The sequence below is a fragment of the Drosophila subpulchrella genome, unplaced genomic scaffold (assembly GCF_014743375.2).
Source record: "Drosophila subpulchrella strain 33 F10 #4 breed RU33 unplaced genomic scaffold, RU_Dsub_v1.1 Primary Assembly Seq64, whole genome shotgun sequence".
Classification (NCBI taxonomy): Eukaryota; Metazoa; Arthropoda; class Insecta; order Diptera; family Drosophilidae; genus Drosophila; species Drosophila subpulchrella.
The window spans coordinates 385050-408733 of record NW_023665700.1 but is presented as its reverse complement, the minus strand read 5'-3'; the positions used below and the strand labels follow the sequence as shown (position 1 = coordinate 408733).

At 34.6% G+C, this 23684-nt stretch overlaps 2 protein-coding genes across 6 annotated transcripts; one reads left to right on the top strand and one right to left on the bottom strand.

Moving 5' to 3' along the window:
- Positions 1 to 1016: 1016 nt before the first annotated feature.
- On the bottom strand, positions 1017 to 1678 carry LOC119562587. Its single transcript, XM_037875808.1, has 4 exons — positions 1643 to 1678; positions 1429 to 1439; positions 1306 to 1373; positions 1017 to 1252 (listed from the first exon to the last, which is right to left on the bottom strand). Exons 1-4 carry the CDS (start codon positions 1676 to 1678, stop codon positions 1017 to 1019), a joined length of 351 nt encoding a protein of 116 aa, XP_037731736.1.
- Positions 1679 to 2390: 712 nt separating this feature from the next.
- On the top strand, positions 2391 to 22614 carry LOC119562579. Of its 5 annotated transcripts, none has more exons than XR_005221890.1 (4): positions 2392 to 2546; positions 3073 to 3229; positions 3292 to 3522; positions 22429 to 22614. XR_005221890.1 is itself a non-coding variant. In XM_037875797.1 (4 exons), exons 2-4 carry the CDS (start codon positions 2727 to 2729, stop codon positions 3432 to 3434), a joined length of 378 nt encoding a protein of 125 aa, XP_037731725.1. In that variant the 5' UTR covers positions 2393 to 2546; positions 2690 to 2726; the 3' UTR covers positions 3435 to 3762. The 5 variants fall into 5 exon arrangements, 2 of the variants coding, with proteins under 2 accessions (XP_037731725.1, XP_037731724.1); XM_037875797.1 differs by lacking the exon at positions 22429 to 22614 and adding an exon at positions 2690 to 2804 and having other exon boundaries at positions 2393 to 2546; positions 3292 to 3762; XR_005221891.1 differs by lacking the exon at positions 22429 to 22614 and having other exon boundaries at positions 2391 to 2546; positions 3175 to 3229; positions 3292 to 3762.
- Positions 22615 to 23684: the final 1070 nt, after the last annotated feature.

The following is a 23684-nucleotide window of genomic DNA, read 5'->3' as shown; positions in this document are numbered from 1 at the left end:
AAAATCACTCGAAACTCGAATTGCCCCTTAACCGAAAAGAAGTTACGCATAAAAGTTAACTTGGAAAATAGGCGGGGGTACGACCGCGGCTTATTCTATTTGAACTCCAAAATCGAACTGCTTAAGTCTAAGCTCCGCTCTGCGCTCCAAAGCGCAGCGGAGACTTCACGGAGGGAGCTGGGAACAGCGCAGGAGAGCGGGAGCGCGAGAGAGCGGTAGAGCGAGAGAGCGGTGCAGCTGGATAGCGGGGCCGGTCCAGATTCGCCGGACAGTGGACCTGAACATTCCGCCCCCCTTGCAATCGCCAGCGTTGCAAAAAAAAAGGAGACGGAACTTCGGCCAGTCGCCTGCACCTTAAACCTGCGTACAGGCGCCGGAGAGGATCCACCCGAACACCGTCTTCTGGGCTACTGGCAGTCTCTCGTCGACCATGTGGAAGCCCGGCTGTATCACCTTCGGGTAAACGTCCGCGCCCAGGATCAAGGAAATAGTGGCTGGCCGGTGGAAAGGGAGGGATGCTAGCGGGCGACTACGTTTTTATCTTCTTTTCATCTATTTCTCGCATTTCTTTGCGACGGTGCGCTCTAGTTTGCCCTGCGGGGGAGTTTTTGCGAATATTTCGCCGTTCGCGTTTAGGTGTTTAAATTAAATGAAAGTTTAACTTACGTAAAGTTGTTGCCGCATCCTCCGATGAAAGCGCTTCCAAAGAGGCTGCCGCATCTGTGAATATATTAGAAAATATCGCCCTCTTAACAAGCCTCGCGCATAATCTTTGTTGTTACTTAATTTTTATGTTTGTTTTGTTCGTCTACATGACCGACTGTTCTTTTGTGTTTCTTAAAGTTGTTGGCCTTAGGTTTAATGAAAAAAATAATAAAAATAAAGTGAATTTAACTAATTATGTTGACCTTCTTTAGGTCCTCGGGAATATTAATTGGTGGATTTCAGAGTTTTGCGTTCACACTAAGGAAAAGCACAGTGTGCTGCTCTGTGGAACGCCGCGTTTGAGGGAAAACCTAGATACGGCCATGCCGCTGCCGGCTGATCCAAAAGTCGCTTGGCCTTAAACAAACAAATGCGCATGTGCAATTCTCTTTGGTGGATTGGTGCTTAGAAGCGCCGTGGTTTGCTTGCGCCAACCCTTGGGTGTGGTTGCCACAATCCAGGCCCGCCACCGTGGTAGTGCTACCCTCTTTGGAAATACTCGTCGCGGTGCTCCGAGATCGCTCTTCCGCGTCGCTGTCGCTTGGTGCTGCGCCACAAAGTCAAAGTTAAACCCAAACTAGGAGGAAATGCCTAACTCACCCTTTGAGCCACTGCTGTTGCAAGGGGCTTGAATCACTCCTCTCGGGATTAAGTTTGAAATATCTAAGCTGCAAAAGGTGCAAATTAGCATTGAAGAACCACAACTTTTCCACTTCCACCCACTTGAAATTACACTTAGAGTCTCACTTGCTATGAGCGGCTGACGCCAGCGGACCGCCTTTTATACCCCCCGCAAGACGCCACTAAACCGCGATTCCACCACTCGGCCGTTTGGGCACAGAGAGGTGCGAAAATCTTTTCTCTCCTTGTTCTCGATCAGTCTCTCCTAGCAACCCACACAGCCACAGTTTTTCCGGACCTACTAGGAGCGCAGCACGTTGCCTTGTTTCTCCCAGATGTTCTTAAGAGACATGTTGCTAAGCATCCGCAAAAACATTGTTGCTAAGCATTCATAGGTGCTGGTCTAGGCTATGCGAAACCCAGATACATTACTGGTACACGCGCCCTTACAAAGGTCAGAATGGATATCTATGATAGTAGTAAACATAGAATAAAGCTCGGTCCACTTCGTATAGCCTTCAGCGAATTTCGGAATTTCTTCGATCTCTTTGAGAACCTTTTTAAATGTTTGTTTGAGCTCATCAACCAGCTCCAACCTTACTTGAAGACCGGACTCGTAACATAAACATGAGCACTTGATAAGGAATCCACTAGACGCTTTACTCTATTAAATAGTGCTGTTGCCTTTCCCCTTAAAAATATCATCCGCTTTGCATCAGCGGTAAGATTTCTAACATTTTCCATACACTCAAAAAAAAATTTACCCTTAATGTTAGAAAATCGCCCGTGATTTTACAACGCCATTAAAATAAGAAAATTTTTCTTGGTTATAGAAATATTTTCTTAAACTAAGAAAATTCGCAATTAATTTTTTTTTATAATGAATAAGAAGAAGAGAAAAATTAGTTTTTCTTGGATTAATGGCGATATTTTCTTGGATTAATGACAATATTTTTATAACTTTTTTCTTGAAATAATGGCGAAATCGCCCTTGGTTTTTGGACAAAACATTATTTTTCATCACAGAAAGGGTGGACAATTTTGGTACATTTTTATACTGTGTGCGGTCACACTAGGCAATGACAATGATTTTCGTGGTTTCTGTCCTTCGGATGTTCAGCTCGCAAAAAACTTCGTGTTTAAAAGTGAACAAAAATTGTGAAAAATGGACTTTGTTTTAAAACAATTGGACGGGGAAGCCTTTAAATCAATTTTCATCGGTAAGTACTTTTATATTTTATGTTACATATTTTTTTGTTACATAGAAGTGTATATTTAAATATGTATATATACATATGTAGATATGTATGTATATTCGAGTTTATATATGTATTGGCATGTGCTTTACAAACATTTATTTCAGAGCATGGTATAAATGATGAAAGTTTGCCATTCTTAAAATGGGATCAGATGATCAAAATTATTCCGCAAAGCATGGTGGGGCCTGCAATTTTATTTTTTTCGAAATTGGAGAATTGGTATGTATGTTATGTTTAAAATAGTTACAAAGATCTGCGCATCCATGAATTTTACGCCTGCGTACGAGCTTGAGTGTGTATGTGTGTCTTTGTTTATAATACATAAGTCGACTTACGAATATAGAAGGAACTTTTTTGAAACCGCTGAGTCCTTGGAAAATATTTTTGATACCCTACCAATCCTTAAGCAGTCGTTTGGGTTTGAGCTAGTAAATACAATTTATTTATTTTTTATGGTTATTTATTGACCTTTTTGTTTCATTAACAGATATTGGCCGATTTTAAAACCAAAAATGAAATGATTTTTGATATGTTATTTACAAAGTGGGATCCCTTCAAACTAAAATGTTTACCGCTTTTACAATTAAAGGTAAAAGAGCATAAAGGTAAACTCTTTCTAAAAGAACTTGGCGGAAAGTCTGAGGGTAAGTAATTTTAATTTTTATTCTACTGCTATTTTCTTTCAATAATTTTGATTATCCTTTAGATACTCAAAATGTTCTTCTACTATTGCTGTTGCACTCCAAATATCAAAAATACTTAATAGATGATTCCAGAAATAAATTTTTAATTTGGAAATCGACGATTGGAGAACTGCAAGATTACATCTCTGGCGAAGTCAACTCTTAGTTTGGAAATAAGACCAGTTTTCAACAACTGATTTGTTGCATCGGAAGTGGACCTCACAACCAGGAACATTTTTATGTATATGTTTCAGGTATATTTTATAAGCAACCAAATATCTTGTCAAGTTTAGACTTATGTCTTAAAGTTTTTTTTATTTTGAATTTAAAGTATCCCGAAGAGTGTGTGCTCGTATGGACGTTTGTTCAAAAATAAAGTAAAGTATGTAACAGGCAGAAGGAAGCGTTTCCGACCCCATTGATCAGGATCACTAGCCGAGTCGATCTAGCCATGTCCGTCTGTCCGTCTGTCCGTCTGTCTGTCCGTCCGGATGAACGCTGAGATCTTGGAAACTATAAGAGGTAGGCTATTGAGATTAGGCGTGCAGATTCCTGAGCTTCTTACGCAGCGCAAGTTTGTTTCAGCAGAGTGCCACGCCCACTCTAACGCCCACAAACCGCCCAAAACTGAGGCTCCTACAGTTTTCATGCTAGAATAAAAATTTTAACTGAAATGTATTGTTCTCATCAATACCTATCGATTGACCCAAAAAAAAGTTTGCCACGCCCACTTGAACGCCCACAAACCGCCCACAAACTTCAAAAAATCGTAAATATGAACGCAGGTATCTCGGAAAATATCAAAGATAGAGAAATGGGATTTCAGATTTAGATTCCGTAGGCTTGAGCGCAGCGCAAGTGTGTCACGCGAATATGCCACGCCCACTCTAACGCCCACAAACCGCCCAAGCCTGTGGCGTTCACAATATTCATGCTAGATAAAAAATTTTAACTGAAATGTATTGGTCTTGTCAATACCTATCGATTGATCCAAAAAAAACTTTGCCACGCCCACTCTAACGCCCACAACGCTTAAATATGTCTACCGCCGGTAGGTGGCGCATTTCAACCTCGCTTTGCTGCATATCTCCATTTTCCTTTGGTCCTTTTAGCTGAGTAACGGGTATCTGATAGTCGAGGTACTCGACTATAGCGTTCTTCCTTGTTTTATATTAATTTGGACACCGACACAAAGAGTAAATCATTATCCGAGTTCTTAAATGATTTGAAACAGTAACCAATAAGTTTTCAAAATGAGTTTCGTATATAAAATTTGCTCAGATCCCTTTAAACCACATAACGAATTTTGGTCTCATACAAGATAATTTCATTGTTTTGACTCGTATATTATTCTTAATTGTTGATATCCCAATTGCTCACAATCTTTTTCAAGCATATCTAATTTTAAAAAACATACTCTAAATGAAAAGCTTTATGCAACCAATAATGAAAATTTAAGTTCTGACACGACAAGTGAAAATGCTTTTTTCCTTCAAGAAAACGAACTATGTTCTTCCAGATCTCCTCAATATTTGCAAGATAATGATATTGTTACCAATCCCAATACTTGTCTTAACTTGAATACGAATCTTTATATTAATTCAACTTCTTAAACTGTACAAAAAAAAACTATATTGTCTATAAATCTAAACCTTACTTTGTGGCATACGAAATTAAAGAAATTGTCGCAAAAAATGAATTTGTATATTTTTTATGTATTATTTTAAGAACAGAATATTCTGAACACTTTACATTTTTTAAAAAGGTAGATACTAATAACCCCGAAATGAAGATAATTAAATTAAGTGATTTAGAGTATCCCCCATTGAATATCATAAGTGTGGAAAATTTATGTTTTTAAAACCTAAGTTTTATTTTTAAGAATGAAAATATATATTTAAAATGTAATGTTAAGAAATGTATTAGCTATGTTACAAATGAACTATGTACCAATTTTAATTTTCAATAAAATTAGTTCTTAATATTGAACAATGGGCCTTTAAATAAAGAAAATGGGTTAATTGATTTAAGAAAAAATGCTGTAATTTTTAATAAACTTTGTTATTCAAATTAGAAAAAATAGCCTTTAACTATAGAAACAAGTTTCTTGATTTACGAAAAAATTAGTTATTCGATTTAGAAAAAATTTACCTTAAATATAGAAACAAATTTCTTGAAATACGAAAAAAGACCGTAATATATAGAAAAACAATCCATATTTTAAGAAAGAAATTCCCTAAAGATTAAAAAATTAGTACTTGTTCCTTAGAAAAAAAGCCTTATTATTCAGAACAATTTTCTAAATTCTAAAAACTTGTTCCAACTTATAAGATATTTTGCCGTGAATTTAAGAAAAATTTGTAGTTATTTCCAGAAAGTGCTTACATAAATTCAAGAAAATTATTTACTTAAAATAAAGGCGAGTAGGCTCAAAATCATAGGCGATTTTCTTGATTTAAGGGCGAATTTCTTGATTTAAGGGCTATTTTTTTTTGGGTGTAGGCACGACGACAGCAACAACAAAACCCGCAGATTAAATGGCCCTTCTGAGGTCCGTTGTTTGGATACGTTCGCGACTATTTATAACGAAACTAGGCTTTTATATGCAAGCTTGCGTAATAACAAAACTAACAAGGAAGAACGCTATAGTCGAGTACCTCGACTATCAGATACCCGTTACTCAGCTAAAGGGACCAAAGGAAATTGGAGATATGCAAGCAGCAAATGCGCCACCTACCGGCGGTAGACAGATTTAAGCGTTGTGGGCGTTAGAGTGGGCGTGGTAAAGTTTTTATTAAATCAATCGGTAGGTATTGACGAGACCAATACATTTTAGTTAAAATTTTTTATCTAGCATGAAAATTGTGGGCGCCACAGGCTTGGGCGGTTTGTGGGCGTTAGAGTGGGCGTGGCATATTCGCGTAACAAACTTGCGCTGCGCTCAAGCCTACGGAATCTAAATCTGAAATCCCGTTGCTCTATCTTTGATATTTTCCGAGATATCCACGTTCATATTTACGATATTTTGAAGTTTGTAGGCGTTAGAGTGGGTGTGGTAAACTTTTTTTTTGGGTTAATCGGTAGGTATTGATGAGAACAATACATTTCAGTTAAAATTTTTGTTCTAGCATCAAAACTGTAGGAGCCACAGTTTTGGGCGGTTTGTGGGCGTTAGAGTGGGCGTGGCACTCTTCTGAAACAAACTTGCGCTGCGCAGGAATCTCAGGAATCTGCATGCCTAATCCCAGTTATGTAGCTCTTATAGTTTCCGAGATCTCAGCGTTCATACGGACAGACGGACAGACGGACATGGCTAGATCGACTCGGCTAGTGATCGTGATCAAGAATATATATACTTTATGGGGTCGGAAACGCTTCCTTCTGCCTGTTACATACTTTCCGACGAATCTAGTATACCCTTTTACTCTACGAGTAACGGGTATAACTATTGTTACTAAAACTATTATTTTTAATGCTAACTGCAATTAATTTGCACTGCTTACTGCATTTAATACTTAATTGTATTTTGGCGACGAATGTTTTGTTGCTCATACAACGGATAACAGCCGCAACAAAGACAGAGTCATATTAATAGATTCGAATGAATTGCCCTAAATATTGCTTATGCACAAATCACATCGGGGTCACCAATGTTGAGCTTTTGTATTATCTGTTGTAAAATAAAAAAAAAACGAAGTTCTTGACTTGGTTTATGTACTGGTTAACAATTTATTAGCAAACAATTACAATGGGCGCGAAAGGAGTATGTTTAATGTCAAGAGCAAATTTGAACTACAGTGGTCGGCATAAGTATTTTGACAAAACAAAAGTTAAATATACTCATAATTTGAACTTACTTCGTGTAAACTATAGGCATCAATGGAAAGGTAATTTCAATGCCGTTTGAATGATACAATGCATTTCTTTACCCATTCAGTATTTATTGAAAAGGACGAATTTGTGTAAATCAACTTTTAAATTTTTTTTAAAAACTTTTTTCCTCGACTTGAAAACTTAAATTTTTTGATGCAAAAAGTTTCTTCAAACAAAAATAATAGTAACTGCAAAAAGAATTTTTCAAAAATCATTTTTCTTATATTTTTTATGAATTTTTGAAAATGCTTAAAAACAGGCATTTGAGCCATATTTTTCTCTTTTTCATACAAATTTTTTCCGACATTGTCACCTTCAAAAAATCATAAAAAATATAAGGAAAATGATTTTTGAAAAATTCTTTTTGCAGTTACTATTATTTTTGTTTAAAGAAACTTTTTGCATCAAAAAATTTAAGTTTTCAAGTCGAGGAAAAAAGTTTTTAAAAAAAATTTAAAAGTTGATTTACACAAATTCGTCCTTTTCAATAAATACTGAATGGGTAAAGAAATGCATTGTATCATTCAAACGGCATTGAAATTACCTTTCCATTGATGCCTATAGTTTACAAGAAGTAAATTCAAGTTATGAGTATACTTAACTTTTGTTTTGTCAAAATACATATGCCGACCAGTGTACTTAACAAGAGATAGCTAGCCAAGCGCTGGTACAAGAATGCAAACCAAGAGAGCAAAATCGAAAGAGATGCTTATTGCGATTCAGCTGACATAAGATCTTGGATTAGGCGATGTTCATTAGGTGCTGTGGGTGACCCGACTGTAATCTTTAATATGTCCTCGAGTTTCGGAAAGAAAGAATATGGAACGAGTGCCTCGACTAAAATAAAGGTAGCTTGATGATTAATTTAAAAATTTGTCAATAATAATCTAGATTGCGCGACTACCGGACGAAAAGGGATCCTTCTCCTGGAACATACTTTTGATTTTACTCTGGGAGTAGCGGCTATAATGACCAATAAATAATTTGATAATCCAGTAACCCACACATTCAACCCTACACGGTATTAGACAGCCCAGCGGATGATGAAATATAACAATCACTTTTACTAGATAGCATATTTATAGAATTTTTTGTGTAGTTTCTTGCTTTTAAGGACGGTTTTTTAAAGTACAAAAAAAGATTTATTTTAAGCTAGCTTAAGGTTTATAGCCAGTTTTTCCAAGGCGATAACAACTGCCGTTTGCTTCATTAAAAGAAATTATAAACTTTGAAGCTGCAAACAGTTAGTCGACCTCAGGGGAGCAAATATATGTCGTGAGAATTAATAATATTATTATTTAACGAAAAATAAAATCAATGTAACGGAGAGAATCCTGTCAATAGAAAGAAAAAGTTGAGAGAAAGAAAAGTGACCTTCTAAGACCGTTTAAGGGTTTCAAGAGCGTGGCTAGGTGGGAACTCACCTTAGCCGAGTATGGCGCAATTGTTGTTGCAACAAGGAGAATGAAATTAAAGGGAGTAAAGAATAAATTAAAAAAACAAGGAAGAACGCTATAGTCGAGTACCTCGACTATCAGATACCCGTTACTCAGGTAAAGGGACCAAAGGAAAATGGAGATATGCAAGCAGCAAATGCGCCACATACCGGCGGTAGACAGATTTAAGCGTTGTGGGCGTTAGAGTGGGCGTGGCAAACTTTTTTTAGATCAATCGATAGGTATTGACAAGACCAATACATTTCAGTTAAAATTTTTTATCTAGCATGAAAATTGTGGGCGCCACAGACTTGGGCGGCTTGTGGGCGTTAGAGTGGGCGTGGCATATTCGCGTAACAAACTTGCGCTGCGCTCAAGCCTACGGAATCTAAATCTGAAATCCAGTTTCTCTATCTTTGATATTTTTCGAGATATCCGCGTTCATATTTACGATTTTTTGAAGTTTGTGGGCGGTTTGTGGGCGTTAAAGTGGGCGTGGCAAGTTTTTTTTTAGATCAATCGGTAGGTATTGATGAGAACAACACATTTCAGTTAAAATTTTTGTTCTAGCATCAAAACTGTAGGAGCCACAGCTTTGCGCGGTTTGTGGGCGTTAGAGTGGGCGTGGCACTCTACTGAAACAAACTTGCGCTGCGCAGGAATCTCAGGAATCTGCATGCCTAATCCCAGTATTGTAGCTCTTATAGTTTCCAAAATCTCAGCGTTCATACGGACAGACGGACAGACGGACAGACGGACAGACGGACATGGCTAGATCGACTCGGCTAGTGATCCTGATCAAGAATATATATACTTTATGGGGTCGGAAACGCTTCCTTCTGCCTGTTACATACTTTTCGACGAATCTAGTATACCCTTTTACTCTACGAGTAACGGGTATAATGACAAGTGACTACAGATTGACAAGGAACCGATAGAGTGGTCCAAAGTAGAAAAGTGTTCAGGAGTCATTCCCATTTCTAAAAAGTCGTTAAGTCCAAAAAATTTTGTTTTTCAAACCCAAAGTAACTGATTCTGACCTACACAAAAAAGAAAAGACTTTGGTCGCGAGAAACAGAAGAGTTTGCTATAAATGCTGTGTGAAAAAGTGGAGAGTATCAGATCCCAATGATAAAAAACTGGATTCTGAAAGAAAAAAAAAATGCAAAATCAGTTCTGTGAAAAGCTCTCACTTAGAGTTGATAAACCCAAAGTCGGTCGTTTATGCAGTACACATAATGGCAACACTGCTCGACGTGCATTTGCTGTTCCGAATTTATTGTCAGAGATCACTGGTATCGATAAGAAACTTATAATCAACTTAAAGACCATTTTGGTATTTCTTTTTTGCCAGTTACCAATATGTGTCGAACGTTTCAAAAGTTACTGCCATAAAACTGGTGACATAATTATACAAAAATATCCTTGGTTGCCTATGACGGCTAAAGTTCATAAGATCCTTGCTCACTCAAGCTACATAATTCAGAACATGATCTTCCTGTTGGATATTTTGGAGAAGAGGGCGCTGAGTGTCGAAACAAAATATATAAATCTGATCGGCTGCATCACGCAAGGAAGTGCAGTAGAGTCTATAATTTTATAGATGTTTATCAACTAGCTATGGATACATCGGATCCTATAATTTCGACAGTAAACTAAGAGAGGCGAATTCATAGACAAAAGCGAATGTGTCTTCCTACTGAAGTCATAGAGTTGTTATCTAGTTCAACAAATAGTAATGACTACCCATTGGAGGGCAATAGTAGTTTGGCTGAAGCTGAGAATCTTTTTGATTTTTCATGTAATATTTATTTAAATAAAATATGTTTAATAAACTTTATATACATTTACTTTGCAGATTTGTGGAATGAACTACTTTTCAGTTTGTAATAAATTCTTTTTAAAACTGTTTAAAACAAGTGTATGTTATTTTTGAAAATATAAAACAAAAATGCACAGCTTGGCGTTCAGCAAAAGTCGCAGATTGTTCCAATGAAAACTATAATCACTGTGGACGGCAGTACACGTAGTGGTGAAGCGCGCAAGAGAACGTGCGAAGACAACTTCTATATATAGCCGCAGAATTGAAAATCTGCCATTATGGTCCGATTGGTCCATTTGAAATATAGATTTGTTTTGGAGAAAAGGCGGTGAAAGTGTAAAAGTAAAAATTTAGAAAATTTGAGCTGCTGGATACGGTGGGAATAAAAGCCCCCGGCTGTTTAGCTAGTTTTATTCTTACTGAGAATACGCGTCGAATGACACCTCATTTGTTGAAATCCGATGTCCCGTTCAAAAGTAATTCAAAAAACAAGATTTTCTTCTTCTTCCCAAAATGAAAATGTTTGTCCCTTTGTTTGTGGGTTTGTATGCATCCCATCTTAATTTTAGGGTTTTGGAAACCCAATGAGTGTATAAAGTAGCTTAAAATAGAAAACTTTTGTTCTACGACTTTTGGAAAAAACCGCTAGTTTAGCGCTTTAGTTTAACTGCAAAAAGAATTTTTCAAAAATCATTTTGCTTATTTTTTTTATGATTTTATGAAGGTGACAATGTCGGGAAACATTTTTATGAAAATGAGAAAAATATGGGTCAAATGCATGTTTCTAAGCGTTTTTAAATAATCAAAAAAAATATAAGCAAAATGATTTTCTTTGGCAAGTAGTTTATAAGTAGGAACCAGCCGGATCGGACAACCATATCTAATAGCTCCCATAGGAATAATCGGAAAAATACATTTTAAAAAATTATGTCTTTGGTGTTTTTATACCCTTGCAGAGGGTATATTGATTTCAGTCAGAAGTTTGCAACGCAGTGAAGGAGACGTTTCCGACCCCATAAAGTATATATATTCTTGATCAGCATGACTAGACGAGTCGATCTAGCCATGTCCGTCTGTCCGTCCGTTTCTACGCAAACTAGTCTCTCAGTTTTAAAGCTTTCGGGCTGAAACTTTCCCAAAAGTCTTATATTTTTTGCAGGTAGTATATAAGTCGGAACCAGCCGGATCGGACAACTATATCTTATAGCTCCCATAGGAATAATCGGACAAAAAAATGAAAAAAAATTATATCTTTGGTGTTTTTTAGCATATAAACTCCTAAGCTTGGAAATAACAATTTTTAAATAATTTTGAATTTTGAATTAAATTTTATCGAAATCGGACGACTATATCATATAGCTGCCATAGGAACGATCGGAAAATTTGTGGAAAAATAATATGAAAAAAATTATAGCTTCGGTGTTTTTCAACATATAACCTCCAACGCATGGAAATAACATTTTTTAATTAGTTCTGAATTTCGAATTAAATTTTATCAAAATCGGACGACTATGTCATATAGCTGCCATAGGAACGATCGGAAAATTGGTAGGAAAATAATATGAAACAAATTATAGCTTCGGTGTTTTTTAACAAATAACCTCTTACGCTTGGAAATAACATTTTTTAATTAGTTCTGAATTTCGAATTTAATTTTATCAAAATCGGAAGACTATATCATATAGCTGCCATAGGAACGATCGGAAAATTGGTAGGAAAATAATATGAAACAAATTACAGCTTCGGTGTTTTTTGACATATTATCTTATACTATTGGGAATATCATTTTTTGTGTTTTTAAATTTAATAATTATAGCTGCAAGGGTATATAAGCTTCGGCTTGCCGAAGCTAACTTCCTTTCTTGTTTAATATATATCCTCTAAGCTTGAAAATAGCATTTTTCAACTAGTTTTGAATTTCGAATTAAATTTTATCAAAATCGGACGACTATATCATATAGCTGCCATAGGAACGATCGTAAAATTGGTGGGAAAATAATATGAAACAAAATATAGCTTCCGTGTTTTTTAACATATAACCTCTTACGCTTGGAAATAACATTTTTAACGAGTGATAACCCAATCGAAAGGTATCGCAAAAGCTAAGAAGATTGTATACCAAGACATTTGAAATATAGATTTGTTTGGGAGAAAACTAAAAAAAAAAGCAGATTTAAAATGCTTACAGTATCTAAACAACTAATGCTATAGAAACGTGCTATATATCTCTGAAAAGATAATTTAGTTTGCTAAATACTCTTCATATAGTAAAATTGTCTGACTATATTAGATTTAGAGTTATGACAAAAAGTAATTTTTAAAACCACTTTTTGACTATTTTCTCAAAATTGAGTCAAACGATTTCTTTTTAAATTTCAAATCATATAGCCCTTCAGATTCCTCAACTTTTGATTTTGAACACTTTTTGCTCTAAAAATTACTGTTTGGAAGATATTAAGCGATTAAAAGTGCAACTCGTTTCAGCTCCGTATACGAAATATTTCATACTTGTTGGAATAAACAAGAAAAAAAACAATTTGATGAAAAATATTCTTATTAGATTTTTTCAAACGGAAAATCTGTTATGGTTTTAGGGTCCTTTACTTGCATGAAGCTAATCGAAATAGGAAACTTGATCTATTTGTTCTACCACTTTGGAAAAATCCGCTAGTTCGGCGGAAAATGTAAGAAACGACAGATTTCTCTTGGAATCTGAATCTATACAGCCCTTGAGATTCCAAACTTGTGCTAATAAAGTAGGTAATTGAAGCGATAAAACTTGTTGTGCCTAATTTAAGGTGGCGTTCAGCTAAGATTAGGGGTCGAATCTGTGTGTTTGGTTTTTCAATAGCCAATCCATATATGGACGACTCCTAGTCATGGTATTGGGGTACTTAAACTCTTGAGCAAAAAAAACTTCTGATATCAAACAAAAACACCTCTTAACGAGGTAGAAAGTAGTGGCAACAATTGTGACGAAAAATGATATTACATTCGATAAAATAAATAAACTATATTAAATTTATGTCACTGAAGCCAAAAACCGAAAACAAACTGTTATTTGTTAACGAAAATTGGTTTTTAACCAAAGAAATGTGATTTTAATCTCACTTGAATTTAAACTAATTGTGTTTTTAATTGTCAATAATTGAAAATGGAAATTTCCATAATTGCTCTACTCTCATAAAATAATTTTTTTTTAAGGAATGCCCCTATTATATTGCTTTTACATGAATACCCTTAATGTTTATATATGAGCGATACTATCGCGATAGTATCGAGGTTTAGTCCGCAAACTATCAAAACTATCGATGGGGCTATGGGAATGTTCCGAAACCAATAATTTTCGGCATGTAGATGGGTATTGATAATAAGAAACCTCATTTAAATTATTAAAAACGAGAAAGGAAGTAAGCTTCGGCAAGCCGAAGCTTATATACCCTTGCAGCTATAATTATTAAATTTAAAAACACAAAAAATGATATTCCCAATAGTATACGATAATATGTCAAAAAACACCGAAGCTATAAATTGTTTCATATTATTTTCCTACCAATTTTCCTATCGTTCCTATGGCAGCTATATGTTATTTAATTCGAAATTCAAAACTAATTAAAAAATGTTATTTCCAAGGAAAGGAGGTAATATGTTAAAAACACCATAGATATAATTTTTTAAAATTTTTTTTTCCGATTATTCTTATGGGAGCTATAAGATATAGTTGTCCGATCCGGCTGGTTCCGACTTATATACTACCTGCAAAAGATATAAGACTTTTGGGAAAGTTTCAGCCCGATAGCTTTAAAACTGAGAGACTAGTTTGCGTAGAAACGGACGGACAGACGGACAGACGGACAGACGGACATGGCTAGATCGACTCGTCTAGTCATGCTGATCAAGAATATATATACTTTATGGGGTCGGAAACGTCTCCTTCACTGCGTTGCAAACTTCTGACTGAAATCAATATACCCTCTGCAAGGGTATAAAAAAACACCGAAGCTATAATTTGTTTTATATTATTTTCCCACCAATTTTCCGATCGTCCCTATGGCAGCTATATGATATAGTCGTCCGATTTTGATAAAATAAAATTCAAAATTCAGAACTAATTAAAAATGTTATTTCCAAGCGTAGGAGGTTATATGTTAAAAAACACCGAAGTCCGATTTTGATAAAATTAAATTCGAAACTCAGAACTAATTGAAAAATGTTATTTCCAAGCGTAGGAGGTTAGTTTTATCAAAATCGGACGACTTTATCATATAGCTGCCATAGGAACGATCGGAAAACTGGTAGGAAAATAATATGAAACAAATTATAGCTTCGGTGTTTTTTAACATATTATCTTATACTATTGGGAATATAATTTTTTGTGTTTTTAAATTTAATAATTATAGCTGCAAGGGTATATAAGCTTCGGTTTGCCGAAGCTAACTTCCTTTCTTGTTTTAAATGTTTTAAGAAATATTTTTTTGATCATTCCTACGGGAGCTATGGGGCTCGTTCCGACTTATATACTACCTGCAATAGAAATAAGACTTTTGGGAGAGTTTCATCCCGATAGCTTTAAAACAAAGAAACTAGTTTGTAGTATATATAGGGGTGGTCAAAAGTATTTTCACAAAACCAGAGTTAAATATACTCATAATTTGAACTTACTTCTTGTTAACTTTGGCATCAATGGAAAGGTAATTTAAATGCCGTTTGAATGATACAATACATTTCCTAACCCATTCAGTACTTATTGAAAAGGACGAATTTGTGTGAAAATCTACTTTTTGAACTTTTTTCCTCGTCTTGAAAACTTAAACTTTTAATAAAATTAAATAAATAAAATTAAATAATAGTAACTGCAAAAAGAATTTTTCAAAAATCATTTTGCTTATATTTTTTATGATTTTATGAAGGTGACAATGTCGGGAAACATTTTTATGAAAATGAGAAAAATATGGGTCAAATGCATGTTTCTAAGCGTTTTTAAATAATCAAAAAAAATATAAGCAAAATGATTTTCTTTGGCAAGTAGTTTATAAGTAGGAACCAGCCGGATCGGACAACCATATCTAATAGCTCCCATAGGAATAATCGGAAAAATACATTTTAAAAAATTATGTCTTTGGTGTTTTTATACCCTTGCAGAGGGTATATTGATTTCAGTCAGAAGTTTGCAACGCAGTGAAGGAGACGTTTCCGACCCCATAAAGTATATATATTCTTGATCAGCATGACTAGACGAGTCGATCTAGCCATGTCCGTCTGTCCGTCCGTTTCTACGCAAACTAGTCTCTCAGTTTTAAAGCTTTCGGGCTGAAACTTTCCCAAAAGTCTTATATTTTTTGCAGGTAGTATATAAGTCGGAACCAGCCGGATCGGACAACTATATCTTATAGCTCCCATAGGAATAATCGGACAAAAAAATGAAAAAAAATTATATCTTTGGTGTTTTTTAGCATATAAACTCCTAAGCTTGGAAATAACAATTTTTAAATAATTTTGAATTTTGAATTAAATTTTATCGAAATCGGACGACTATATCATATAGCTGCCATAGGAACGATCGGAAAATTTGTGGAAAAATAATATGAAAAAAATTATAGCTTCGGTGTTTTTCAACATATAACCTCCAACGCATGGAAATAACATTTTTTAATTAGTTCTGAATTTCGAATTAAATTTTATCAAAATCGGACGACTATGTCATATAGCTGCCATAGGAACGATCGGAAAATTGGTAGGAAAATAATATGAAACAAATTATAGCTTCGGTGTTTTTTAACAAATAACCTCTTACGCTTGGAAATAACATTTTTTAATTAGTTCTGAATTTCGAATTTAATTTTATCAAAATCGGAAGACTATATCATATAGCTGCCATAGGAACGATCGGAAAATTGGTAGGAAAATAATATGAAACAAATTACAGCTTCGGTGTTTTTTGACATATTATCTTATACTATTGGGAATATCATTTTTTGTGTTTTTAAATTTAATAATTATAGCTGCAAGGGTATATAAGCTTCGGCTTGCCGAAGCTAACTTCCTTTCTTGTTTAATATATATCCTCTAAGCTTGAAAATAGCATTTTTCAACTAGTTTTGAATTTCGAATTAAATTTTATCAAAATCGGACGACTATATCATATAGCTGCCATAGGAACGATCGTAAAATTGGTGGGAAAATAATATGAAACAAAATATAGCTTCCGTGTTTTTTAACATATAACCTCTTACGCTTGGAAATAACATTTTTAACGAGTGATAACCCAATCGAAAGGTATCGCAAAAGCTAAGAAGATTGTATACCAAGACATTTGAAATATAGATTTGTTTGGGAGAAAACTAAAAAAAAAAGCAGATTTAAAATGCTTACAGTATCTAAACAACTAATGCTATAGAAACGTGCTATATATCTCTGAAAAGATAATTTAGTTTGCTAAATACTCTTCATATAGTAAAATTGTCTGACTATATTAGATTTAGAGTTATGACAAAAAGTAATTTTTAAAACCACTTTTTGACTATTTTCTCAAAATTGAGTCAAACGATTTCTTTTTAAATTTCAAATCATATAGCCCTTCAGATTCCTCAACTTTTGATTTTGAACACTTTTTGCTCTAAAAATTACTGTTTGGAAGATATTAAGCGATTAAAAGTGCAACTCGTTTCAGCTCCGTATACGAAATATTTCATACTTGTTGGAATAAACAAGAAAAAAAACAATTTGATGAAAAATATTCTTATTAGATTTTTTCAAACGGAAAATCTGTTATGGTTTTAGGGTCCTTTACTTGCATGAAGCTAATCGAAATAGGAAACTTGATCTATTTGTTCTACCACTTTGGAAAAATCCGCTAGTTCGGCGGAAAATGTAAGAAACGACAGATTTCTCTTGGAATCTGAATCTATACAGCCCTTGAGATTCCAAACTTGTGCTAATAAAGTAGGTAATTGAAGCGATAAAACTTGTTGTGCCTAATTTAAGGTGGCGTTCAGCTAAGATTAGGGGTCGAATCTGTGTGTTTGGTTTTTCAATAGCCAATCCATATATGGACGACTCCTAGTCATGGTATTGGGGTACTTAAACTCTTGAGCAAAAAAAACTTCTGATATCAAACAAAAACACCTCTTAACGAGGTAGAAAGTAGTGGCAACAATTGTGACGAAAAATGATATTACATTCGATAAAATAAATAAACTATATTAAATTTATGTCACTGAAGCCAAAAACCGAAAACAAACTGTTATTTGTTAACGAAAATTGGTTTTTAACCAAAGAAATGTGATTTTAATCTCACTTGAATTTAAACTAATTGTGTTTTTAATTGTCAATAATTGAAAATGGAAATTTCCATAATTGCTCTACTCTCATAAAATAATTTTTTTTAAGGAATGCCCCTATTATATTGCTTTTACATGAATACCCTTAATGTTTATATATGAGCGATACTATCGCGATAGTATCGAGGTTTAGTCCGCAAACTATCAAAACTATCGATGGGGCTATGGGAATGTTCCGAAACCAATAATTTTCGGCATGTAGATGGGTATTGATAATAAGAAACCTCATTTAAATTATTAAAAACGAGAAAGGAAGTAAGCTTCGGCAAGCCGAAGCTTATATACCCTTGCAGCTATAATTATTAAATTTAAAAACACAAAAAATGATATTCCCAATAGTATACGATAATATGTCAAAAAACACCGAAGCTATAAATTGTTTCATATTATTTTCCTACCAATTTTCCTATCGTTCCTATGGCAGCTATATGTTATTTAATTCGAAATTCAAAACTAATTAAAAAATGTTATTTCCAAGGAAAGGAGGTAATATGTTAAAAACACCATAGATATAATTTTTTAAAATTTTTTTTTCCGATTATTCTTATGGGAGCTATAAGATATAGTTGTCCGATCCGGCTGGTTCCGACTTATATACTACCTGCAAAAGATATAAGACTTTTGGGAAAGTTTCAGCCCGATAGCTTTAAAACTGAGAGACTAGTTTGCGTAGAAACGGACGGACAGACGGACAGACGGACAGACGGACATGGCTAGATCGACTCGTCTAGTCATGCTGATCAAGAATATATATACTTTATGGGGTCGGAAACGTCTCCTTCACTGCGTTGCAAACTTCTGACTGAAATCAATATACCCTCTGCAAGGGTATAAAAAAACACCGAAGCTATAATTTGTTTTATATTATTTTCCCACCAATTTTCCGATCGTCCCTATGGCAGCTATATGATATAGTCGTCCGATTTTGATAAAATAAAATTCAAAATTCAGAACTAATTAAAAATGTTATTTCCAAGCGTAGGAGGTTATATGTTAAAAAACACCGAAGTCCGATTTTGATAAAATTAAATTCGAAACTCAGAACTAATTGAAAAATGTTATTTCCAAGCGTAGGAGGTTAGTTTTATCAAAATCGGACGACTTTATCATATAGCTGCCATAGGAACGATCGGAAAACTGGTAGGAAAATAATATGAAACAAATTATAGCTTCGGTGTTTTTTAACATATTATCTTATACTATTGGGAATATAATTTTTTGTGTTTTTAAATTTAATAATTATAGCTGCAAGGGTATATAAGCTTCGGTTTGCCGAAGCTAACTTCCTTTCTTGTTTTAAATGTTTTAAGAAATATTTTTTTGATCATTCCTACGGGAGCTATGGGGCTCGTTCCGACTTATATACTACCTGCAATAGAAATAAGACTTTTGGGAGAGTTTCATCCCGATAGCTTTAAAACAAAGAAACTAGTTTGTAGTATATATAGGGGTGGTCAAAAGTATTTTCACAAAACCAGAGTTAAATATACTCATAATTTGAACTTACTTCTTGTTAACTTTGGCATCAATGGAAAGGTAATTTAAATGCCGTTTGAATGATACAATACATTTCCTAACCCATTCAGTACTTATTGAAAAGGACGAATTTGTGTGAAAATCTACTTTTTGAACTTTTTTCCTCGTCTTGAAAACTTAAATTTTTAATAAAATTAAATAAATAAAATTAAATAATAGTAACTGCAAAAAGAATTTTTCAAAAATCATTTTGCTTATATTTTTTATGATTTTATGAAGGTGACAATGTCGGTAAAAATTTTTATGAAAAAGAGAAAAATATGGCTCAAATGGATCAAACAACTATATCTTATAGCTCCCATAGGAATAATAGAAAAAAAAAATTTTAAGAAATTATATATTTTGTGTTTTTTAGCTTATAACTTCCTAAGCATGGAAATAACATTTTTTAATTAGTTTTGAATTTTGAATTAAATTTTATCAAAATCGGACGACTATATCATATAGCTGCCATAGGAACGATCGGAAAATTGGTGGGAAAATAATATGAAACAAATTATAGCTTCGGTGTTTTTTGACATATTATCTTATACTATTAGGAATATCATTTTTTGTATTTTTAAACTCAATAATTATAACTGCAAGGGTATACAAACTTCGGCATGCCGAAGTTAATTTCCTTTCTTTTTATACCCGTTACTCGTAGAGTAAAAAGGTATACTAGATTCGTCGGAAAGTATGTAACAGGCAGAAGGAAGCGTTTCCGACCCCATAAAGTATATATATTCTTGATCAGGATCACTAGCCGAGTCGATCTAGCCATGTCCGTCTGTCCGTCTGTCCGTCTGTCCGTATGAACGCTGAGATCTCGGAAACTATAAAAGCTACAATACTGGGATTTGGCATGCAGATTCCTGAGATTCCTGCGCAGCGCAAGTTTGTTTCAGAAGAGTGCCACGCCCACTCTAACGCCCACAAACCGCCCAAAACTGTGTCTCCTACAGTTTTGATGCTAGAACAAAAATTTTAACTGAAATGTATTGTTCTCATCAATACCTACCGATTGACCTACAAAAGTTTGCCACGCCCACTTTAACGCCCACAAACCGCCCACAAACTTCAAAAAATCGTAAATATGAACGCGGATATCTCAGAAAATATCAAAGATAGAGAAACGATTTCAGACTTAGATTCCGTAGGCTTGAGCGCAGCGCAAGTTTGTTACGCGAATATGCCACGCCCACTCTAACGCTAACAAACCGCCCAAATCTGTGGCGCCCACAATTTTTATGCTAGATAAAAAAAGTTAACTGAAATGTATTAGCCTCGTCAATACCTATCGATTGATTTAAAAAAAACTTTGCCATGCCCACTCTAACGCCCACAACGCTTAAATCTGTCTACCGCCGGTAGGTGGCGCATTTGCTGCTTGCATATCTCCATTTTCCTTTGGTCCCTTTAGCTGAGTAACGGGTATCTGATAGTCGAGGTACTCGACTATAGCGTTCTTCCTTGTTTTAACATATAACCTACTACGGTTGGAAATAACATTTTTTATTTAGTTTTGAATTTCGAAATCAAAATCGGACGAATATATCATATAGCTGCCATAGGAACGATCGGAAAATTGATGGGAAAATAAGATGAAACAAATTATAGCTTCGGTGTTTTTTGACATATTATCTTATACTATTGGGAATATCATTTTTTGTATTTTTAAACTCAATAATTATAACTGCAAGGGTATACAAACTTCGGCATGCCGAAGTTAACTTCCTTTCTTTTTTAACATATAACCTACTACGGTTGAAAATAACATTTTTTATTTAGTTTTGAATTTCGAAGTCAAAATCGGACGAATATATCATATAGCTGCCATAGGAACGATCGAAAAATTGGTGGGGAGAACAAGTCGTAGCTTCGGTGTTTTTTTGACATATTATCTTATACTATTGGGAATAACATTTTATGTATTTTTAAGAATTTCGAATTCAATTTAAACAAATCAGACGACTCTAACTTATAGCTATTAAAGAAACGGTCAGACTATTAATGAAATAAATATTTAAAAAAAAAATGTTGCTTTGTTAATTTTGATCTTATTTTCTTTTACTCTGGGATATAGAAATATCACAAATATCACTGAAGCTGGCAACAATTCTTAAAAATGTAACATGGTGTTACTAACATTGATTATTTCTTAAGGGTATTTACATTTGACATATTATTTTCTTCTCTTAGGGTTATCATTTATCAGAATTTTGACTGAATTTTTTTTAAGTCGGACGTCTATATCATAACGCTGCCATAGAGTGATCGGGTAATTAATTGTAAATAATATAACAATACCTTCGTTATTTTTGATCAAACTCACTTCTTTTCCGGTAAAAAGCATTTGATTAATACTTTAGAATTTCGAATAAAATTATTAGAAAATCGGACGACTGTATCATTAGTAGCCATAGGAAAGATAAAAAAATATTTATGGGAAAATAGTTATAGCTTTGATATTTTTTTGATAGTTATCTTTTCTTTTCCGTTTTAAAGATTTTTTTTAAATTTTAGCACTTCTAATTAAATTTTTTTGAAAGTCGGACGATAAAAAAGCTTTTTTATTTTTCTACCCTTGCAGAGGGTATAATGATTTCAGTCAGAAGTTTGCAACGCAGTGAAGGAGACGTTTCCATAAAGTATATATCAAACAAAAACACCTTTTAACGAGGTGAAAATCTAGTGACGATCGCACCTTCAGCAAACAACAGTTCTGATATCAACTTTTGTGACGAAAATGTATTATATGATCACTAGATAAATACAATTTCTGAATTTTTTTACATTCGGCACGCTTTTTCAAAATCGTACAGCTAAACCCAAGCATATTGAATAGCAGCAGTTTTAAAGGTTTTAAAGGTTGGGATTTCGCATGCAGTTCTTTGGAGCGCACATTTAAAGATTTTTCAACAGTGTAAACGGATGTTTGAAAATTTTTGTTTTAACGCAGAGAAGGAATAAAAGTTGTTTCGAATGGCGTACAAAGTATTTCGAAAATCCTTTATACGATATATCGCACAAGCCTGTAGCTTTAGTAGTTTACAAGTTACGGGTGTACTAAATGTAATTATTTATATCTGCTATTCTGCCAAACTAAAGAGTTTTATCCAAAAGTAGTAAAGCTAAAGATTCTTTTATTAAGCTGTTTAACATCATCTTAAGTTTCCAGGACCACCAAATAGAGTTTGGATACAAGTTAACCCGACTACGGTCAACGATCTGGGGCCATCACGAGGCGCAGCGTCAACAAAGATCGGCCAGCAACAGAGTTGCGGGTCGCCAGCAGCGGCTGCCCAAAAGTGCGGCATCAGCATCTTGGTCGAACGATGGAGTGGCGAGCCGCAGTTCAAAGTCGTTTAAAAAAATTAATTCAATAATTTGTTTGAATTGCAAAATAATTGTTAAGTGCAAAATAAAAATAATTGTTTGAATGCAGAAATAAAAAGGAAATATAGTTTTTTAAATGAAAACAAGGAAGAACGCTATAGTCGAGTACCTCGACTATCAGATACCCGTTACTCAGCTAAAGGGACCAAAATAAAGTGGAGATATGCAAGCAGCAAATGCGCCACCTACCGGCGGTAGACAGATTTAAGCGTTGTGGGCGTTAGAGTTGGCGTGGCAAAGTTTTTTTTAAATCAATCGATAGGTATTGACGAGACCAATACATTTCAGTTAAAATTTTTTATCTAGCACGAAAATTGTGGGCGCCACAGACTTGGGCGGTTTGTGGGCGTTAGAGTGGGCGTGGCATATTCGCGTAACAAACTTGCGCTGCGCTCAAGCCTACGGAATCTAAATCTGAAATCCCGTTTCTCTATCTTTGATATTTTCTGAGATATCCGCGTTCATATTTACGATTTTTTGAAGTTTGTGGGCGGTTTGTGGGCGTTAAAGTGGGCGTGGCAAACTTTTGTAGGTCAATCGGTAGGTATTGATGAGAACAATACATTTCAGTTAAAATTTTTGTTCTAGCATCAAAACTGTAGGAGACACAGTTTTGGGCGGTTTGTGGGCGTTAGAGTGGGCGTGGCACTCTTCTGAAACAAACTTGCGCTGCGCAGGAATCTCAGGAATCTGCATGCCTAATCTCAGTATTGTAGCTCTTATAGTTTTCGAGATCTCAGCGTTCATACGGACAGACGGACAGACGGACATGGCTAGATCGACTCGGCTAGTGATCCTGATCAAGAATATATATACTTTATGGGGTCGGAAACGCTTCCTTCAGCCTGTTACATACTTTCCGACGAATCTAGTATACCCTTTTACTCTACGAGTAACGGGTATAAAAAAACAACAAGTTAGAACTTCCAGTTAAAAGCGAAAGCAATTACTAATTTTTTAAAGTGCAAAAAATGTTTGAATGCGTAGAACTAAAAACGAAATAAAGTTTTAAAAGGACAAAACTAAGAACT

Coding starts and splice junctions, on each gene's coding strand:
- LOC119562579 (XM_037875796.1), top strand. CDS start 2,849: ATGAATTTTACGCCTGCGTACGAGCTTGAGTGTGTATGTGTGTCTTTG. Junction 3,014..3,072: donor AGTCGTTTGGGTTTGAGCTA/GTAAATACAATT, acceptor TTTCATTAACAG/ATATTGGCCGATTTTAAAAC. Junction 3,230..3,291: donor ACTTGGCGGAAAGTCTGAGG/GTAAGTAATTTT, acceptor ATTATCCTTTAG/ATACTCAAAATGTTCTTCTA.
- LOC119562587 (XM_037875808.1), bottom strand. CDS start 1,678: ATGTCTCTTAAGAACATCTGGGAGAAACAAGGCAAC. Junction 1,253..1,305: donor CAACAGCAGTGGCTCAAAGG/GTGAGTTAGGCA, acceptor TTTGTGGCGCAG/CACCAAGCGACAGCGACGCG.